The sequence below is a fragment of the Plectropomus leopardus genome, chromosome 14, assembly GCF_026936395.1.
Source record: "Plectropomus leopardus strain MGB_pleo_1.0 chromosome 14, ASM2693639v1, whole genome shotgun sequence".
Taxonomy (NCBI): Eukaryota; Metazoa; Chordata; class Actinopteri; order Perciformes; family Serranidae; genus Plectropomus; species Plectropomus leopardus.
Window position 1 is genome coordinate 22,917,530 of NC_142189.1, and position 15,613 is coordinate 22,933,142.

A 15,613-nucleotide genomic window follows, 5' to 3' on the forward strand; every position below is an offset into this window, starting at 1 on the left:
CTCTTGTCCTCTCCTTTACAGCTAACATGTACCAGCTGTTCTCATACTGTGCTTTACCTGCAAGAATTCACAAATCTCATGAAATATAAAGTTCTACAAAATCTATTTGATGCGCTTCTTGTATTGCTTTAGAAAATAAGAGTAACGAATTAAAGGGTTTCTTTAAAGGATCTCTCCTATGCCTCCATGTGGTGATCTCGACCTTCACCTCCCCAGTCCTTATCTCTGGCATTCATACAGACCTCCTCCTCCTCAAACATGCTCTCCCTTCATCACAATAAACAGAAATGGCGTGAGTTGTTCATTACCTCATTCATCTTTTATATCACCATTAGATACGCATAATGTGTGGAAATCTGTGAGTTTCTCCAGCTGTTATCTGCCCAGTCTCATTTGCATTGCTTCCACATGGAAGTCTATGCATAATCATTACAACATGATAGGACGAGAGCCAACCGGGTGCATGTTAAAGACTGTGAAGTGGCTCACATGTTGAAAATGTTTGTTTTCACATGCTCTTCTTTCTCATCTTGTTGCCATGATATGACATTCAAAATATCTTTAGCTGTCAAAATAAATAAAGGTTCAAACTTCAAAGCGGATTTCTCAAGGCCAAATGTTGGGAAGAAACAGTTCGTCACTCAAATTAAATAAATTCTGTTTTGTCTGGAGGCGTTTAGTAAAAAAATGAAGCATGTTGAGATGTCAGGCAATGTGCAGAAAGTGTGAGAAGAATTAACAACAAAAGACAAAAATGACTCAACGCTGAAGCAAATGTTACATTTTCAGTAGTTTTATTGAAAAATGCCTCTTCTGTTTCAGAAATAAATAAGAAAATAAGGCTGTGTGGAATTCACAAAATGTGCAGTTAAAACATGAGAAAAGCAATTCTATGTCCATAGTCTTGCAACCAAATCCAAACTGCATAGATAGAAAACAACAACTATATTCTGACTTAGAAATCCTCAGTAAATATACAACACAAACATGCAATTCCACCTTTGGTAACAAAACAAAATAAAACAAAAAACAAAAACAAAACAAAAAACAAGTTTGGTTTGTTACAATAAGTCAGATTATCATTTGGTTTACAGGCCTTACAAAACATCACAATAAACAAATCTTTGGGGATCAAATTGGTTGTCCTTTTTTTGACCATTGGAGAATCTGAAACAGCTTTAAAAAACAACATGGATACTCTGAAAGTGTTCAAAAAACACACATATTGTACTTCCTTTGACATACGTTCTGCTGGTTTTCACATGATTAGTGCATTACACATTGGAGTCCGTTAAACACTTGCAGTTATATTACAAGCAGACACTTAGAGGGAACACTTAGCAAGCACACAGGTTTGTAATGAGAGAACATGTAGGTTTGTTTTCATCTTGCTAAAATTTCTCATGTCAAAAAAATATATATGTTCATTATAGTCAGGGGTATCAAACCCATATAAGTACTAGTTTTGTTTGGAAAATCACTTTGTCCTCACATGACATGATCATGGAAGTCATTTCAATATTACACTTTCTGAGAACTCCTTATTGCAGCTATGACGCTAGCGTTTCTGTTTTGTCTCGTGGTAGTGATCTCTTTCCTCGTTGGTTTCGTGAGTAACCGGGCGACCGTATTGCCTCAAACTCTCCAGCTGGCTCCACCGGTAAAGACTCTACCACAGGTTCAGGCTGGTAGTTGTTGGCTAGAAAAGTATTTGGGACGGCCAATCAAAAAAAAGGGTTCTTTCTACAACTTTTCACATGCACAATTTAAATTATATTGCACTTTGGAATTCCAAAAATAAAAAAAAATGCCTTGTGTCAAACTCCTAAAGTACCATAAAAGCTAAATAAAAACTGTTCCAAATGCTGCGGTGACATTTACAATAAAATCCATCAAGCTATTGGATAATAAAACGTAGTAAAATAACCAGCTCATACTACTTAGAACACACTGAAAATGGCAGGAGAGCAATATTTAGCACCAACGTACACAAAAAACATGATGATTAAAAGTACAAATGGAACATGCTTCAGTATGGACCAGAGCTGTCTAAAGTCACTTAAGGCGTCGTAAACAGAGGTTATGCTGGTGGTAAGTAAGCAGAGGGTTATGAGGCACAAGCTCAATTCAGATGTTAACTTGATTTTTAGTGAAATGTCCTGGTTCATACAATCATTTACAAGGCACAAAATTAGTTTTATTTACACACCTCACCTCTACATCAACACTGCTTTCAGTTATGAATTCCTCTTTGTTAGTAGTTGTTTTGGATTGTTTTTGTACATGCTCCTTCCTTCGTAGAAATGCTCAGTCTCTGTTTTACTTTATTTTTTTCCCCAACGGTTTGTGCTTCAAGATGCAAACAGGCCAGCAGGTTGCCATCACTGTAGCTTGTAGCTGTGAGATGATGTTAGTGCCAGTCCGCTCCGTTCTGCGTTTGTTTTTTTTTTTGGCTTTCGTAACGACTGTGTTTAGTGTTCAATAGTTATGTCCATGGTGATTAAATCCTTACATGCCCCATAGCAAATGGGCAAACATCTCAGAAACAGGACCTCAAAGTGTAAGCGGCACAGGTGACTTAGAGCGTTTACTATGCCAAACCTGCAAATAGTTCAAAGAGGGTGTGAGTATTTCTCTGTAAGACAAAGTTATAAGCATCTCATTTGATTTAATGTAAGTCATCATACATAAGTAGAATGCTTTACATGCCAGTCTCTAAACTGTACATCAAATGTATGGAGGTATTGGAATATTACAGGGTTGTCATTTTATATCAAGTCACCTTAACACATGAAACAGCCAGAAAAAGCTATTTCATCTCTTTCAATAGCACTAGCGTTAGCTATCTTAGCTATCTAGATACAGCGGTTAAAATGGCCTAGCAACTGTTATCATAACCATCATTGGTCTGTGGCTCAAAACCAGAAGCCCTCATTATATACCTGTGTCTGAAATCAAAGATTTACTGTTTTAGAGTCTTGGTGTCAAAAGCACCGTTATCATTTTAAACTTTATTATGTTCCATGATACACATGTTGCAACAGTACGCAGGGTGGGGTTCTGCTAAGGGTCAGTTGAACTTTTACTTGAAATAAGTTTAAACAAATCTCTGTTCAAGACTCCATAATTTGGAAAACGTACACCTGTACCTCCATACATTATCAAAGGAATGAGTAGTGCACTGAGTTGCAAATTAAAATTAGTCTGCATACACTTAGTCTTTTCTCTAATGTAGTACCATGCAGAAGCTAGACAGTGCTGAGTGTACCTGTGTATCCTTGTCCATTGTAAGGAATGCCAACACACTGAGAGGAGTCGCAGTATCCAGGGGGTCCTGGTGGTCCCCTCACGCCTGAAGTACCCTGGCGACCAGGAGGGCCACGAGGCCCAGCGGAGCCAGAGGGACCTGGGGATCCTGTTCTTGACTCTCCTGGTGGCCCTACAAAGAAAAGAGAGAAGGTGAGTAACAGTGAAAAGTCTCCGGAGCTCAGAAGAAAAAACCCACTGACGTAATGCATAAATCTTCGGTGGAAACGGTAGGGGTAACACGAGGCTGCTGCACCGTATTTGAATTTTTCAATGGCTCAATTAAAAGGCTTGACCAAGAAAAAAAAAAAAACAAGTTTGAGGCTGTGTGGAGAACCCCCACCCCCCACCCCCCTCCACCGGCCCCGTCTGTCTAGACGGTAAAACTCGGGATGGAATTTTTCCCCTCTCTCTTTTTCTCTTCCTTAAGTGAGCCCATGTGTTGTCAATGAAGCCACCAAAGAAAGCTCATTGTACAACAATCAGATTCTCACACACACACACACACACACACACATACGAGGCACATACACACAAACAGAAAGTGAATCATCTGTACGGACGTCCTCCCACTGGTCCTCAGTTGTTTCTCACTTCATTCACAGAAACAGACATGTCAGTGTTTGGTGTTGTGGGGTCGAGAGTTCCTGTTGTTTTGCAATAGCTTCCCTTGGGAAAGTAAATTGTCTAGCTTCTTAGAGAAAACATAATGGATATCCATTACTACTGAGGACCTTTTTCAAATGAACAAATCAGCCTAATAACATTTTTAATAGTTGTTTTGAAAACTGCATTATGAACTCGACTAAAGACTGTCTGGAAATCGTCTAAACTCTAGACACAGAAATTCTCTCCTTAATAATGGACATAAAGACCTTCCATAACTGTATAATATTTCATGATGTGCACAGTGTTTGGAGAAGCTCAATATACACAAGACATAAATTAGTAAGAAAGGAAAGAATTGGGATTATGTTGGGGTTTCTCCAAAGAATTTATGCACTGCAGCTGCCCAAAAGAACGTGTCTGAGACTTACTGTATATACTGTTAGTAAGTTTTGGCTCTCTGGTTGGAATATGTCATTTTAATTGTACTAATGGGAGAACTGAGAAAGGTCTACGAAAAGGTAAAAAAGCTGTCAGTGAAAGTGTGTTTTAATGTAAAAATAAAGTTTTAAGATAACAGTGGGAGACCACATTCTGTCTGCAGCTTCTGGAGAACAGTGTTTGATAGAAAATGTGGTCGCTTTTCTTCCTTGCCTCACTGTGATGGAAGAGTCAACAGAAATTGGTTATTTCAAACAAGAAACCATCTGTGTTACCTGGGGGCCCATTTGCGCCTCTTTGTCCTCGGATGCCAGTTCCAGGAGATCCTCTCTCTCCCTTCTCTCCTGGCAAACCTGCATGAACCACGGAGAAGAAGAAAAACCAATGTCACACCAATGAAGTATGTTTTCGGAAAACTCTCTTATATCTGTAAATGAGTAGAAATCTAAAGGGCATCTGTGAAACATAAGGAGATTCAAGACTGAATAATATTTTGCGATGCTAACTTGAATCATGTGTAGACCACACAAGCTAATGCAGTTATGTTGTTATTCCACTCATGTTGGACTAATATAACAGTCTACCATCATGACCTTAGGAGACAGTTCACCCCCAAATCAAAAAGAAATATTTTTACTCTTACCTTTAGTGTTCTTTATCAATCTAGATTGTTTTTTTGAGTGTTGGAGATATTGGCCATAGAGATGTCTGCTTTCTCTTGAATATAATGGAACTAAATTGCACTTGGTTTGTTGCGCTCAAAATGCCAAAAAATTAATTTGAAAAACTCAACAGCAATGTCTCTTTCTAGAAATCATGACCCTGTGACTCAAGATAATCCACAGACCTTGTTGGGAACAGTTTCGTGTAGGAACTATTTTCTCCGTATCACTGTGCAGGAGGACGTGTGCATCTACTGCTAGCTCACCTAGCAACACTGAGCTAGCTAACTTTAAAGCTCAGCCGACAAGAATGCCATTAGGTTTTCATCTGGCGCTGTAACACGCAGGAGCCTCTCATCCATGAGTAGATGTACGCTTCCTTCTGCACTGTGATACAGTTAGCGGTTGTAGTTCAGCAGAAAGAAAATAGTTCCTACATGAAACTGCTCACAACAAGATCTGTGGATTATCGTGAGTAACAGGATCATGACATCATAGAAAGACATCGCTCTTGAGTTTGGCAAATGTATTTTTTTAGCATTTTCTTTGAGCGCCACAAGCCAAGTTCCATTATATTGGAGAGAAGGCAGACATCTCTACAGCCGGTATCTCCAACAATCTGCAACTCAAACCAAAATTATATAGATTTTTGGGTTGTTTTTTTTTATTTTGGGGTGAGCTGTCCCTTAAAATAATCCATTGCTCACCATTTGATTATTATTCCCCTTCCTTCTGTTTGTAACACCACCTAACATTCAGAAAAAAAGAAGAGCGATAGAGTACCTCTTTCTCCTTGACTTCCAGGTAAACCTGGGTTTCCAGGGAAACCAGTTCGACCGGGTTGTCCTGGCTCTCCACGGGTTCCCTGGTTGCCAGGAGGGCCAGGAGGACCAGGTGGCCCTGGAGAGTTGCTACGATATCCAGAAGGAATCTGGTTGAGCATCATGTCAATTCTGCTCATCTGACCTGCAGGAGAAGAAGAAAATCAGTGGGTTCACATCGAATCAACGCTTTAACGACTTGAAAATTAAAAGATTTGTAAAAATGTTCCTCACTGTTCACAAGCTGTTCACAGACTTGTCTGGCAATGGAGCGCATCATGCTCTGGGATGCAAAATCTCCCTGGAAAACAAAGACAATTTTATGAGGAAATGGCCCTGCTTCTCTCAACAGTGACATATATGACTTGTAAACAGTCATTTGATAAAACACAAAATATACCCTCTCTCCTTTCTCTCCTTTAAGGCCAACAGGTCCCTGTAAACAAGGAGAACAGTGTTACAATGACCTCTTCTAAACAATGTCATTTGACCATTATTTGCATCCTGTTATGCAGTACATACTGGGTTTCCTGTGTCTCCTGGTTTCCCTGGTTTCCCAGTAATTCCTGGTACACCTGGATTTCCAGGGCTTCCCTGAAAACACAGAGGGAGTAGTGTTTATTTAAAATTACTGCACAGTAAACATAATTGCAATGTTTAACTCCTGGTCCCTGTAAAAGGTTGAATAACAAGCTTTCAGTTGAGATCCATTCTTTGACATCTGCAGCAGGGGGGTGTGTGGCACGAGCTGCCTAAAGAGGAGATGGAAACACTCGTGCCCAATAACCAGCCTGGACAGGATGCACACACACACACATACACAAACAAACACACACACACCAGGCACCAGGCACTGCTAATGGGCCTTTGGAGCACTCAGGATGGTATAGTGTGTGTGAATTCTATACTGGCATGTTGCCTGTTGGCATGATGGCTCGATTAAGTAGATTCAGACCTTCCCCAAAAACCACAGAAGAAGAAAACTAGATGCATGCACTATCCTCAGTGGAGGGGCTTATAGTCTGCTTTTTTTATGTGCTGTTCCAGAAGAGTGCCAGTGTGGAGCCAGAGGAATAATTGTTGCAGATATATCAGGAAAGAAAGCACGCTCCAAGGAATATTTACTTGGCTCTTTTCTGCACAACACAAAGACACAAACACACACTCACCATGGGCCCTGGTGGGCCTCTGGGTCCAGATGGTCCCTCCTTTCCTGGTGGCCCCTGAGTAGAAACAACATACAATCACACATGGGTTACAACACACTAGGGACCCCGTTCATGCAATACATCAGTGTCATGACTTTATATTGAGTTCAGCCTAGAGTCTGTCTTTTTAAATTCTATTTACAAGTTGGTGGCTCAATTATTCTGGCTGACGCAAGTGAGAACATGCAGCAACATTGCAAAAACTACATGACAGCGCTTTGGTGTTCATTGAGCTACATGGGTGATCACATTCAAAACATGTGTTTAAGTAAGTGTTGGATCCATTGTAGGCTTTGAAACGCAGTGTGTACATAAAGCAGGGCTGGAGGTAGATCTTACCCGCACTCCACTCGGTCCAACAGGGCCCAGAGGACCACGTTGCCCGGGAGAACCCTGGGAAAAAAGCAGACACACTTAATCAAACGCTAATGATCAGGAACAACATATTATACAGCTCCCAAATGCCTCGGTTGAACTAGAATTTAAAGAAAAAAATACAGCAGTTTCCCAGTTCTTTTGCCAGAGATAATATATCATCTTGTTGCTAAAAAGTAGAACAATTTCCCTCTTGTCTGTTGACACATGATGTCAATCAGAAATCTGAATAGACAGTGCTGTTAGAATAAGCTTTATCGTGTAAAGACAGTGCTGCCAATAAGCTCCAAAGACCCTAAAGTGGGACTTTCTCCCATGTCTGAAGTGACTTATACAGATGCCAGAATAACCAGTGGTGAAGTTCTCTCCAGTAGAATGGTGGGAGTTGGCAATATGACCTAAGCTGGATGAATGAAGTTTGCCTGGCCAAGAAATGGCTATGTAATACCATCCAACTCAAAAATGCTCTTCCACCAATAAGTTCCCCTGCAGTGTAAAATTGGTTTAGCTTGAATTCAGATTTGCTTCTGACTTGATAAAGCAGCAATATCAAAAATTAACTTTGAATTCTAAATGTTATGGCAACGTTAAGCCTGGTTTTATTTGACTTTCATTTTCATCCAAGACGTCCTCACAATGACTTCGACTGTAAGTCAAAGATGCTCAAACTTCAGAAAGTCTTCCCCAAGTCACGATCATCTTCAATTACAAGGCTAGGGTAGAACATGTTCCATTCCCTATTTCCCCTCTGGTAACACGAGTCTATGCTCCATAATAATTTAACTGCATCACTGGCCTTCTACTGTTTGTCAATCAACGGGGCTGATTCGAGAGTGTGGGTCTCCCCAGAGGATGGCATGGTAAACCTCCCACTCTGAGTGTGGTTTCAATCTCAGCATGTGGAGCGAGTCCAGGCTCCAGTAGCAACGCTGCTCTCTACGGATAGTCTCCTGTTTCCTGTTCATAAACCACAGAATGAGAGGGGGAGTACTTACTTGCAGGCCAGGCAGGCCCGGATCTCCAGGATCTCCCTTTGGTCCCGGGCGACCCTGAATGTGGAGGAGGAAGAAAAAAGGTTTGCAGAAAGCTTTTCTTTTTGTTTAATCATTTTTTAGCTTGTGATTTTGATTGACTTCATGTTTTGACAAGAACATCTGCAGGTAAGAAAAAAAAGGAGCTGTCTAGCTGGGTAGAAGCAGAGGGGAGCGTGATATGTTTTGACTTTAGCTGCAAATCCCACTCATCGGTGGATCGGCAACAAAGAAACACGAACTGCACTTTTATATCATCATGAGCACTAATCATGATAGTGTGTCTCACACATCACACTCCATTTACCAGTTAATTTTTTCTTCACTGTCTGAACTTTTGTAGTGAAGGTTAACTTACAGGTTCTCCAGGTAGAGACAGTCCGTTAGGGCCCTGTGGACCTGGTGGTCCCATTGTGCCTGGGGGTCCAATGTCACCACGTGGACCCATTGGACCCTACATCACCACAGAGACAAAAAGCAATGGCCACACTCTTACAAAAGAACAACGCTTATCAAACTTCTTACAGCACAAATAGTAAAAATAAAACATCAACGGTGGAAATTGGTCTGTTTAAATTAAGTATGAACTAAAATATACAGTCGATAACTAAATTCAGATGCGTAAAACTCGCTTTTACTGCTGGTGGAATTTATTTTAAGGCTGCAGCAGAGCAGTAATAGCTTCTGAAATACAGTGGGAGTGCGTAATGTGTGGATTTAGCATTATCGATAATGTCCACGACCTTTATCAGGTATGAATTGGTTTAATTTATTATGTTAAAAAGAGTTACAACTTCAAAGTCTATAAAAAGAAAAAAACGATCATGTGCTTAAAATGATGTAAGGTGTTACTCACAGGGTTGCCAGACTCTCCTCTATCTCCTCGTGGTCCTTTAGAACCTGGGCTGCCCTGGAAAAGCACGGAGCCACAAACATAAAGTGAGTGTAACAACAGGAGCTGATTCCAAAATCCCTTAAACCCCAGGCCCTACCAAATCCTCACAGGGGCTTAGTGAGGTTACCAAGCATACATATTCCAGACGTCTCCTCGAGGTTTTTTTACAGTTGTTTTTCCGACAGGCATTTATCTTTTGACACTTCTTCTTGAGCCCACATTTCACTGCATGCCACAAGTCTCATCCTCAACTACTCGTTTCCAAAGGAAAACAAAACACCGCTCCTGATGTGAAGGACATTCTCAGTCTACTCATGATCAAACTGTGCGGCAGGCGGATGTAAAGTAGCTCATTATAGCTGCACAGTTATTATAACACTAGCAGAGGATCATATGGCTTTATCATCATCATCATCACATCAAAACAGACAAAGGTGAGGGATGATGGTGGGCGAGTCTTTACCGAAGGTCCAGGAGGCCCCTGAGGGCCAATGCTGTCTTGTGTGCATGTGCAAGAGTGGGGAAGGGATGGGCACTTGGCTTCATCTCTCTGAAAAGGAAGACAGAAGGTGAAGAAATTAGAGAAGAGACATAAACACATACTTCAGAAAAGTGATCTTATAGTCCATTTCACACTAAGCCACTCATAATTGAGACCATGTCTTGGCAATCAATAAAATACAAGGAGTAATAGAGAAAATCCTTGATGTAATTTTTGACAGCATCCTGGTAAAATGTGGTTTTGACTTTGCTCGGAGTTTAAGAAGAAGAGACAGTTTAGAAACCCACAAAGGTCACGATGGAACAGTGGCTCATGCAAAGTCAGCGTGGGGCTTTAGGACCAGATGTTCGCTGACAGCTGCAAACTTTGTCCACATTTTCAGAAACGAGTCTATGACATCATGAGTTATATAACACTGTAGTCATTGACGTGATGTATTAATATCTATTGCAAATTGTAGATGAATTGCTCATAATTGGATAAATGTGGATGCATCCGGTATTTACCATACTAAATCATAATAAATGTCACTGACTGTCTGCTCTGTGATCTAAAAGAGCGCTTGTTTTCATGTAATTGGGAGATCATACTGGCAACAGTCCAATTAGCACAATTACACAGGATACAAGATTCTATTAATTTTAGCTGAGGCAGTCTCTTTTTCAACTGCAATCTAGATATCATATACTTAAACCTATGAGAAAGTATGCATGCATACAGTAATACAATGGTTCTTCTTCTTCTACTACTAATTCTAAGAACCAGTAAAGTATGATTTATGGTCTTTTTAACTACAAATTAGACGTACATGTGCATCAAAACGTGAAATAAATTTCCCAAAATATCCCTCTAGTGCGCCTACAAATTGACTTTTTTACTTGACTTTGTTGTTAAATAGTTCTAAAGTGACACTTGTCCTTACTGTGGCGGGCAGGTCGCAGCATTTGTCTCGGCTGATCCAACTCAAGCTGCAGATAATATCGAACATCTGGAGCTGGAACTACACAACAGAAGAAGGGAAAAACATTGAAGGGTGTTACAAATGGCTCCCATTCTTGATGAAAATACACACTACTGAGAACAGAATAACAATGAGTCCCTCAGAGAAAAGGAAAGATGCGAGAATTTCAAGCTTCCAGCAGTCACTGGGAGCAGTTAAAATTTAATTGTGCATCTACGCACAAGAGGATTTGGATATTCATTCTTTGGAAAGTTGTGCGATGCTCTTCCAAACGTGCTTTTCTGAGCATTTGCGTTTTTCACAAGTTTTTTTTTTTCTTTCGCTTACTGTCGCAGACTGCTTTCTTCCGCCTCCAGACTTGGACAACTTGCCGAGCACTTCATTGCCTTCCAGTGTGATGTTGTTGGCCTCCTTGATGGGCTTCTCTGCCACCTCCTGGCAGTCCAGGTTGAGCTTGACTTTCTCCGGAGAGATGCTGATGTGGATCTGCAGCAGAGAGAGGATGGAGAGAGAGCACAATTAACGAAACATTCTTGTCTTCTCAATACTTCACAACTGCCAGCTTTGTTGCAACACAATTACTTGGCAATGAGTACTAAGAACAGTGGAGCTTTTGAAAAGCTGGGTTTGGCATTCATTTGTATCTGGACGGGGCATGATTGCCCTTTTAAAGAGCAGGGAAATTCTTTAAGATAAGTGTAACCATAAGGCCAGGAACAACTTCACTGAACCTTTTGAAACCATGTTGTCTGAAGCTTATAAAGACGCCGATACTGTATTCCACATAATTGCTAGATCGAGTGAATTGTTTAGTCTTTGCAGAACCATGGTAAGTATAGCTTCTGATATCACCCCGCAGTGGTTACTGATTTGGCACGGGACTGCTTTTTGATGCCTCTACAGATGAATGGACCATTAAAAAAAGGAAACTCACAACAGTTGCCATGTCTATGCAGCTTTAAAGCTGTGATTGTATAACAACACGGGACGACAAAGAGCCAGATTTTTGAGTTTTCTGTCCAGAGAACCCTTCTCCACATCTTGAAGCAATATCATTTGCGGTGTGCCATCAAACGTCCTACACTTTCCATACTTTTCCCCACACTGTTGCAAATTTTCCCCTTCTCAACAGTCAGACAAGCTTTCTTTATGTCAGGAAAAGCAAGCTACCATTTCTTTCTACAAAACCATAGCGACCACAGACTAGGGCCATAGTTCTTGGCAACCAATCACAAAATTACAGTTGACTTCCTTGGCAACACAACAAACTATCTGGTGGACCACAAAGAGAGAGGGGTGTCGTTTATCCCAGGGTTCTAGCATGGACATATATTATACCATGATGCTCCTGGGGGCTTACCATAACTGCTCTGGATGATATACTGGGATGGCACATAATGAGCATGTACGGTATATATTACCTCACTGACCAGTAAGTAAACACAATAAAATCACTGGAAAATAAGGTCTCAGAAGAAACTAGATTTCTAGTGACCACTGCTTCCCTCAGCTGATGGTATTTGCTGCTGAGTGATCTGGTCCTACTGCAGCGAAGTGTTGACAGATGAACAATTTTCATTCATCAATTGTTAACACAAAAGGTTTCACTGTGCTCCGCTGTGTCAACACTCAGTCAGAGTCCATATGGTAGGATTTCAGCCTGACACCGTCCCCACTGCAATACACTTGACATATTTCCATGATTGCTATCAGACTCAATTTTATTGTTCTTGGCTCTCTCTTGAATGTTCCCTCGTTTTTATAAACCTGGGCTGTAATTTCATGCATGCACTAATAATTAGGTGCGAGTCTTCTCTATTAAAATGCATCCAAGATTAAGTTAGCTTTCATTCCAAGGAAGGGGAAATACATGATCAGTATAAATCTCAATTTGATTTGGTGTCTTTCAGTGCAAACACTGCTGCGACTGATCCTGAAATTCACAGTTGGGCTGATCATTTTCATTGTATTATTCTAGATGTGAAGCTCCCGTGTCTGATCTGGCACTTCCAAACTGAAGAGAAGTTAATATGTCTTTTCCTGTATTTCTAGGGTGGTTGTTAGGGTCAGTAAGTCTACTTGTCCAGTTCACAAAAAGAACATGTCTTCATGTCTCAAAAAAAAAAAAAAAGTAATCACAATGAGTGCAGTCAGTGGACAATTTGGCAAAAACCTTCCTCTCTCTCTTAATGAGTGTATGCAAACCTTGGCACAACCTTCCAAACAGTCCCCGAAAGGAAAGTTTTAAGGACTGAGTTCAAGACTTCTCAAAGAACAATAGGATTTGTGTCTTTTTCAGCGTGGAGGCATACTGCAGTGCACTGTTCAGTGGCAATAGCTTCCAAAAGTTCTACCAGCGTAACTCTGAAGACATGACTAGTCACTACGGCTTCTGGAAAATGCCTTCTTCACTTCCGTTAACAGGAAAGCTCCCTCTATGGGCTCCCACCATGTGAGTGTGGGAGGGGAGTCCCCAGTGGGCTAGTGAGTGGCTAGCATCTGCTATAGTCATCTCTGAGAGCTTTCCCACATGTTCTATTAGTGGTAGACCACGACCTCTCCAGCCTGGGTTACTCTTTATTAACTATCACAAGAAGAAAAAACCAAATCTGTAAGCACTCTCTGACCCAGCACTGTAGCATGAAACCACATAAAGTGCATCTAAAGCTTGATAGAAACTGTAGTTTAAGTGAAATAAATTCTTTGTAAACTATGTGCAAACATTGCACAAATTTGAAACTGAGGTCTGTGTCAAAATTCTGACAAAATCAGCTGCCAAGAAAAGTCATAATTTAAGGTACTGAACATGCAGCCATAAAACTAAAGAAACTTAAACAATCAGTAAATTAAAAGATTACGCAGTTGACAGAAAATCAATTGCAACAATTTTGTTCGGGGATTTATTTAAGTAATTTTTTTCAAATTTCACAGATTCCAGCCTCTCAATTGTGAATATCTTCCTGTTTTTCTCTTCTCTGATAATGTACTAAAATTTTGGGATTTTAGATTGCAGGTTGGACAAACAAGACATTTGAAGAAACTGTAGTTCAAGTGACACAACTTCTCAATGAAATATAAACTCCAAGCAATTGAGGTTTATGTCAACATTCTGTCAAAATCAACTGCTAGGGAAAGCTACAATTTAAGGTACAAACAGTAATACAGTAAGGAAAATAAAAAAATATATATATATACTGCTAGTGTTATATTAAAAGTCACTGGAATGGTTGGCAATAGATCTTAAATGATAAGTACATCAATAGATTACATGACTAACATTTTGATAATGGATATATTTAAGTATTTTTTTAAGCATTTTATTTTAAACTACTTGCTGACATTTTATACATGCTGAGGAATTAATCAATTAATTTGGGGAATGTTCTGTAAATTAATAAAAATAATGCCTATAGGTGAGGCTCTATGCAGTTGTCCTAAAACTTAACATGTGAGTTTATTGCGTTTTGTTTTGTTTATCTTCACACATGGACAACAAGCTGCCATTTGTGACAACACTCATGTTTGGTCACTCAGGTTTCAGCACAAACACACACACACACACACACACACACACCTTCACATTTTATTACAGAGGTCACTTTGTCTGTAATAGCCACGGACAAAGTGTTAGGAAACCACTGACAACATGTAAACACACATCACCGCAGCTGTCGGCAGTGGCACTTACTCAGCAGACCAGTAAATAAGCAGCTAGGTAGACCGCTGCAGACTCGCCAGCTTATGGAACAACAACTACTGCGCCACAAACTAGCCACCCAGTGTACATTCAGACTACAGTCTCCACCACGGCCACAGACTGAGAGAACACACACACGCACACACACAGACACACACACACACACACAAATCAGGCCGCTGTCCAACTAGACCAGTAGTGATGTCATTTACATCCATGTCCTGACCCAACATTTTCCAGGGTCCTATTCATTCATGAAGTCACCCAGCAATTAGTTGTGTAGATGCTAAATGGTCAAACAGAAAAGCCATTTACAGTACACTCTGATCTGAGGGCCAATTTATCGCTGTCATCAGTTCCTCAGCCCAAATAACTGTACTTTGTAAAATCAGGAAGTGGGCGAACTTTGATGTTGGATAAGATCCTGGTACATTGAAAAGGGTCATTAAGTTGACTACCTTAGAATTAGGGGAGGGGGGGACCTGTGTGTTAAATAAGCGCCAACCTGTCATTGGGAACAAAGTCAAATTCAATTGGACGTGACTTTAAGCACGTCGATTCCTCCGATGATGAAACTAGCATCTTAAGTCATTCAAGGTTACTATGAAAATATACTGTCCTTCATTGTTCTACTCTACACCCTACTGCGCTGAAACATAACAGAGGATGTTTTATATTCGCTGCTGCTTTGAGTTGGACTTAAAGGCATTTGATGTCTCTTTTTTGTCTCTTGCTATGGCCGCATGAGACTGTACAAAAGCTGTTTATCACAGTTGTAAGCTTGGCATGTGGGCCTAATGTAGTGGTTTTACCACTGAATAGAAACAGAGAGTTAGCAAAACAATAACACCATTGTGAGTGCTTATTTCAAGCTAGATGACAGATTGTTTGAAGAGTAGTTGATGCTAATGAATCTTTTAATAAGCGCTCCCTGAGGGGAGTTCAATCATATTTGTTTCATAAAAGACAGGGCCGCTGATGGCACAGATTAGTTTCAGACTCAAGAAAATGTATCATTTGGACAGCTGGAAACATCTGGATTCAACTTTTTAATCCATTGCTTACAATGCATGCTATTCTTACTTCCACAGCTACTAAGTGTCCTTAA

The 15,613-nt window shown here is 40.4% G+C and overlaps 1 protein-coding gene across 3 annotated transcripts in view; it reads right to left on the reverse strand.

Annotated features, from left to right (window-relative positions):
- Positions 1–777: 777 nt before the first annotated feature.
- col12a1a (collagen, type XII, alpha 1a) overlaps positions 778–15,613 on the reverse strand; it is a 61,885-nt gene continuing 47,049 nt past the window's right edge. For 2 of the 3 annotated variants that reach the window (XM_088087084.1, XM_042501168.2), the window contains 15 exons: positions 11,136–11,294; positions 10,770–10,847; positions 9,809–9,895; positions 9,307–9,360; positions 8,809–8,904; positions 8,415–8,468; positions 7,384–7,437; positions 7,006–7,059; positions 6,359–6,430; positions 6,237–6,272; positions 6,071–6,137; positions 5,799–5,981; positions 4,629–4,706; positions 3,269–3,439; positions 778–1,699 (listed from right to left, as the gene is read on the reverse strand). In XM_088087084.1, the coding sequence (XP_087943210.1) occupies positions 1,551–1,699; positions 3,269–3,439; positions 4,629–4,706; positions 5,799–5,981; positions 6,071–6,137; positions 6,237–6,272; positions 6,359–6,430; positions 7,006–7,059; positions 7,384–7,437; positions 8,415–8,468; positions 8,809–8,904; positions 9,307–9,360; positions 9,809–9,895; positions 10,770–10,847; positions 11,136–11,294 (1,392 nt within the window). In that variant the 3' untranslated portion in view covers positions 778–1,550. Of the gene's footprint in view, positions 2,602–3,268; positions 3,440–4,628; positions 4,707–5,798; positions 5,982–6,070; positions 6,138–6,236; positions 6,273–6,358; positions 6,431–7,005; positions 7,060–7,383; positions 7,438–8,414; positions 8,469–8,808; positions 8,905–9,306; positions 9,361–9,808; positions 9,896–10,769; positions 10,848–11,135; positions 11,295–15,613 lie in introns of all 3 variants that reach the window. The other variant, XM_088087085.1, reaches the window with a different exon arrangement.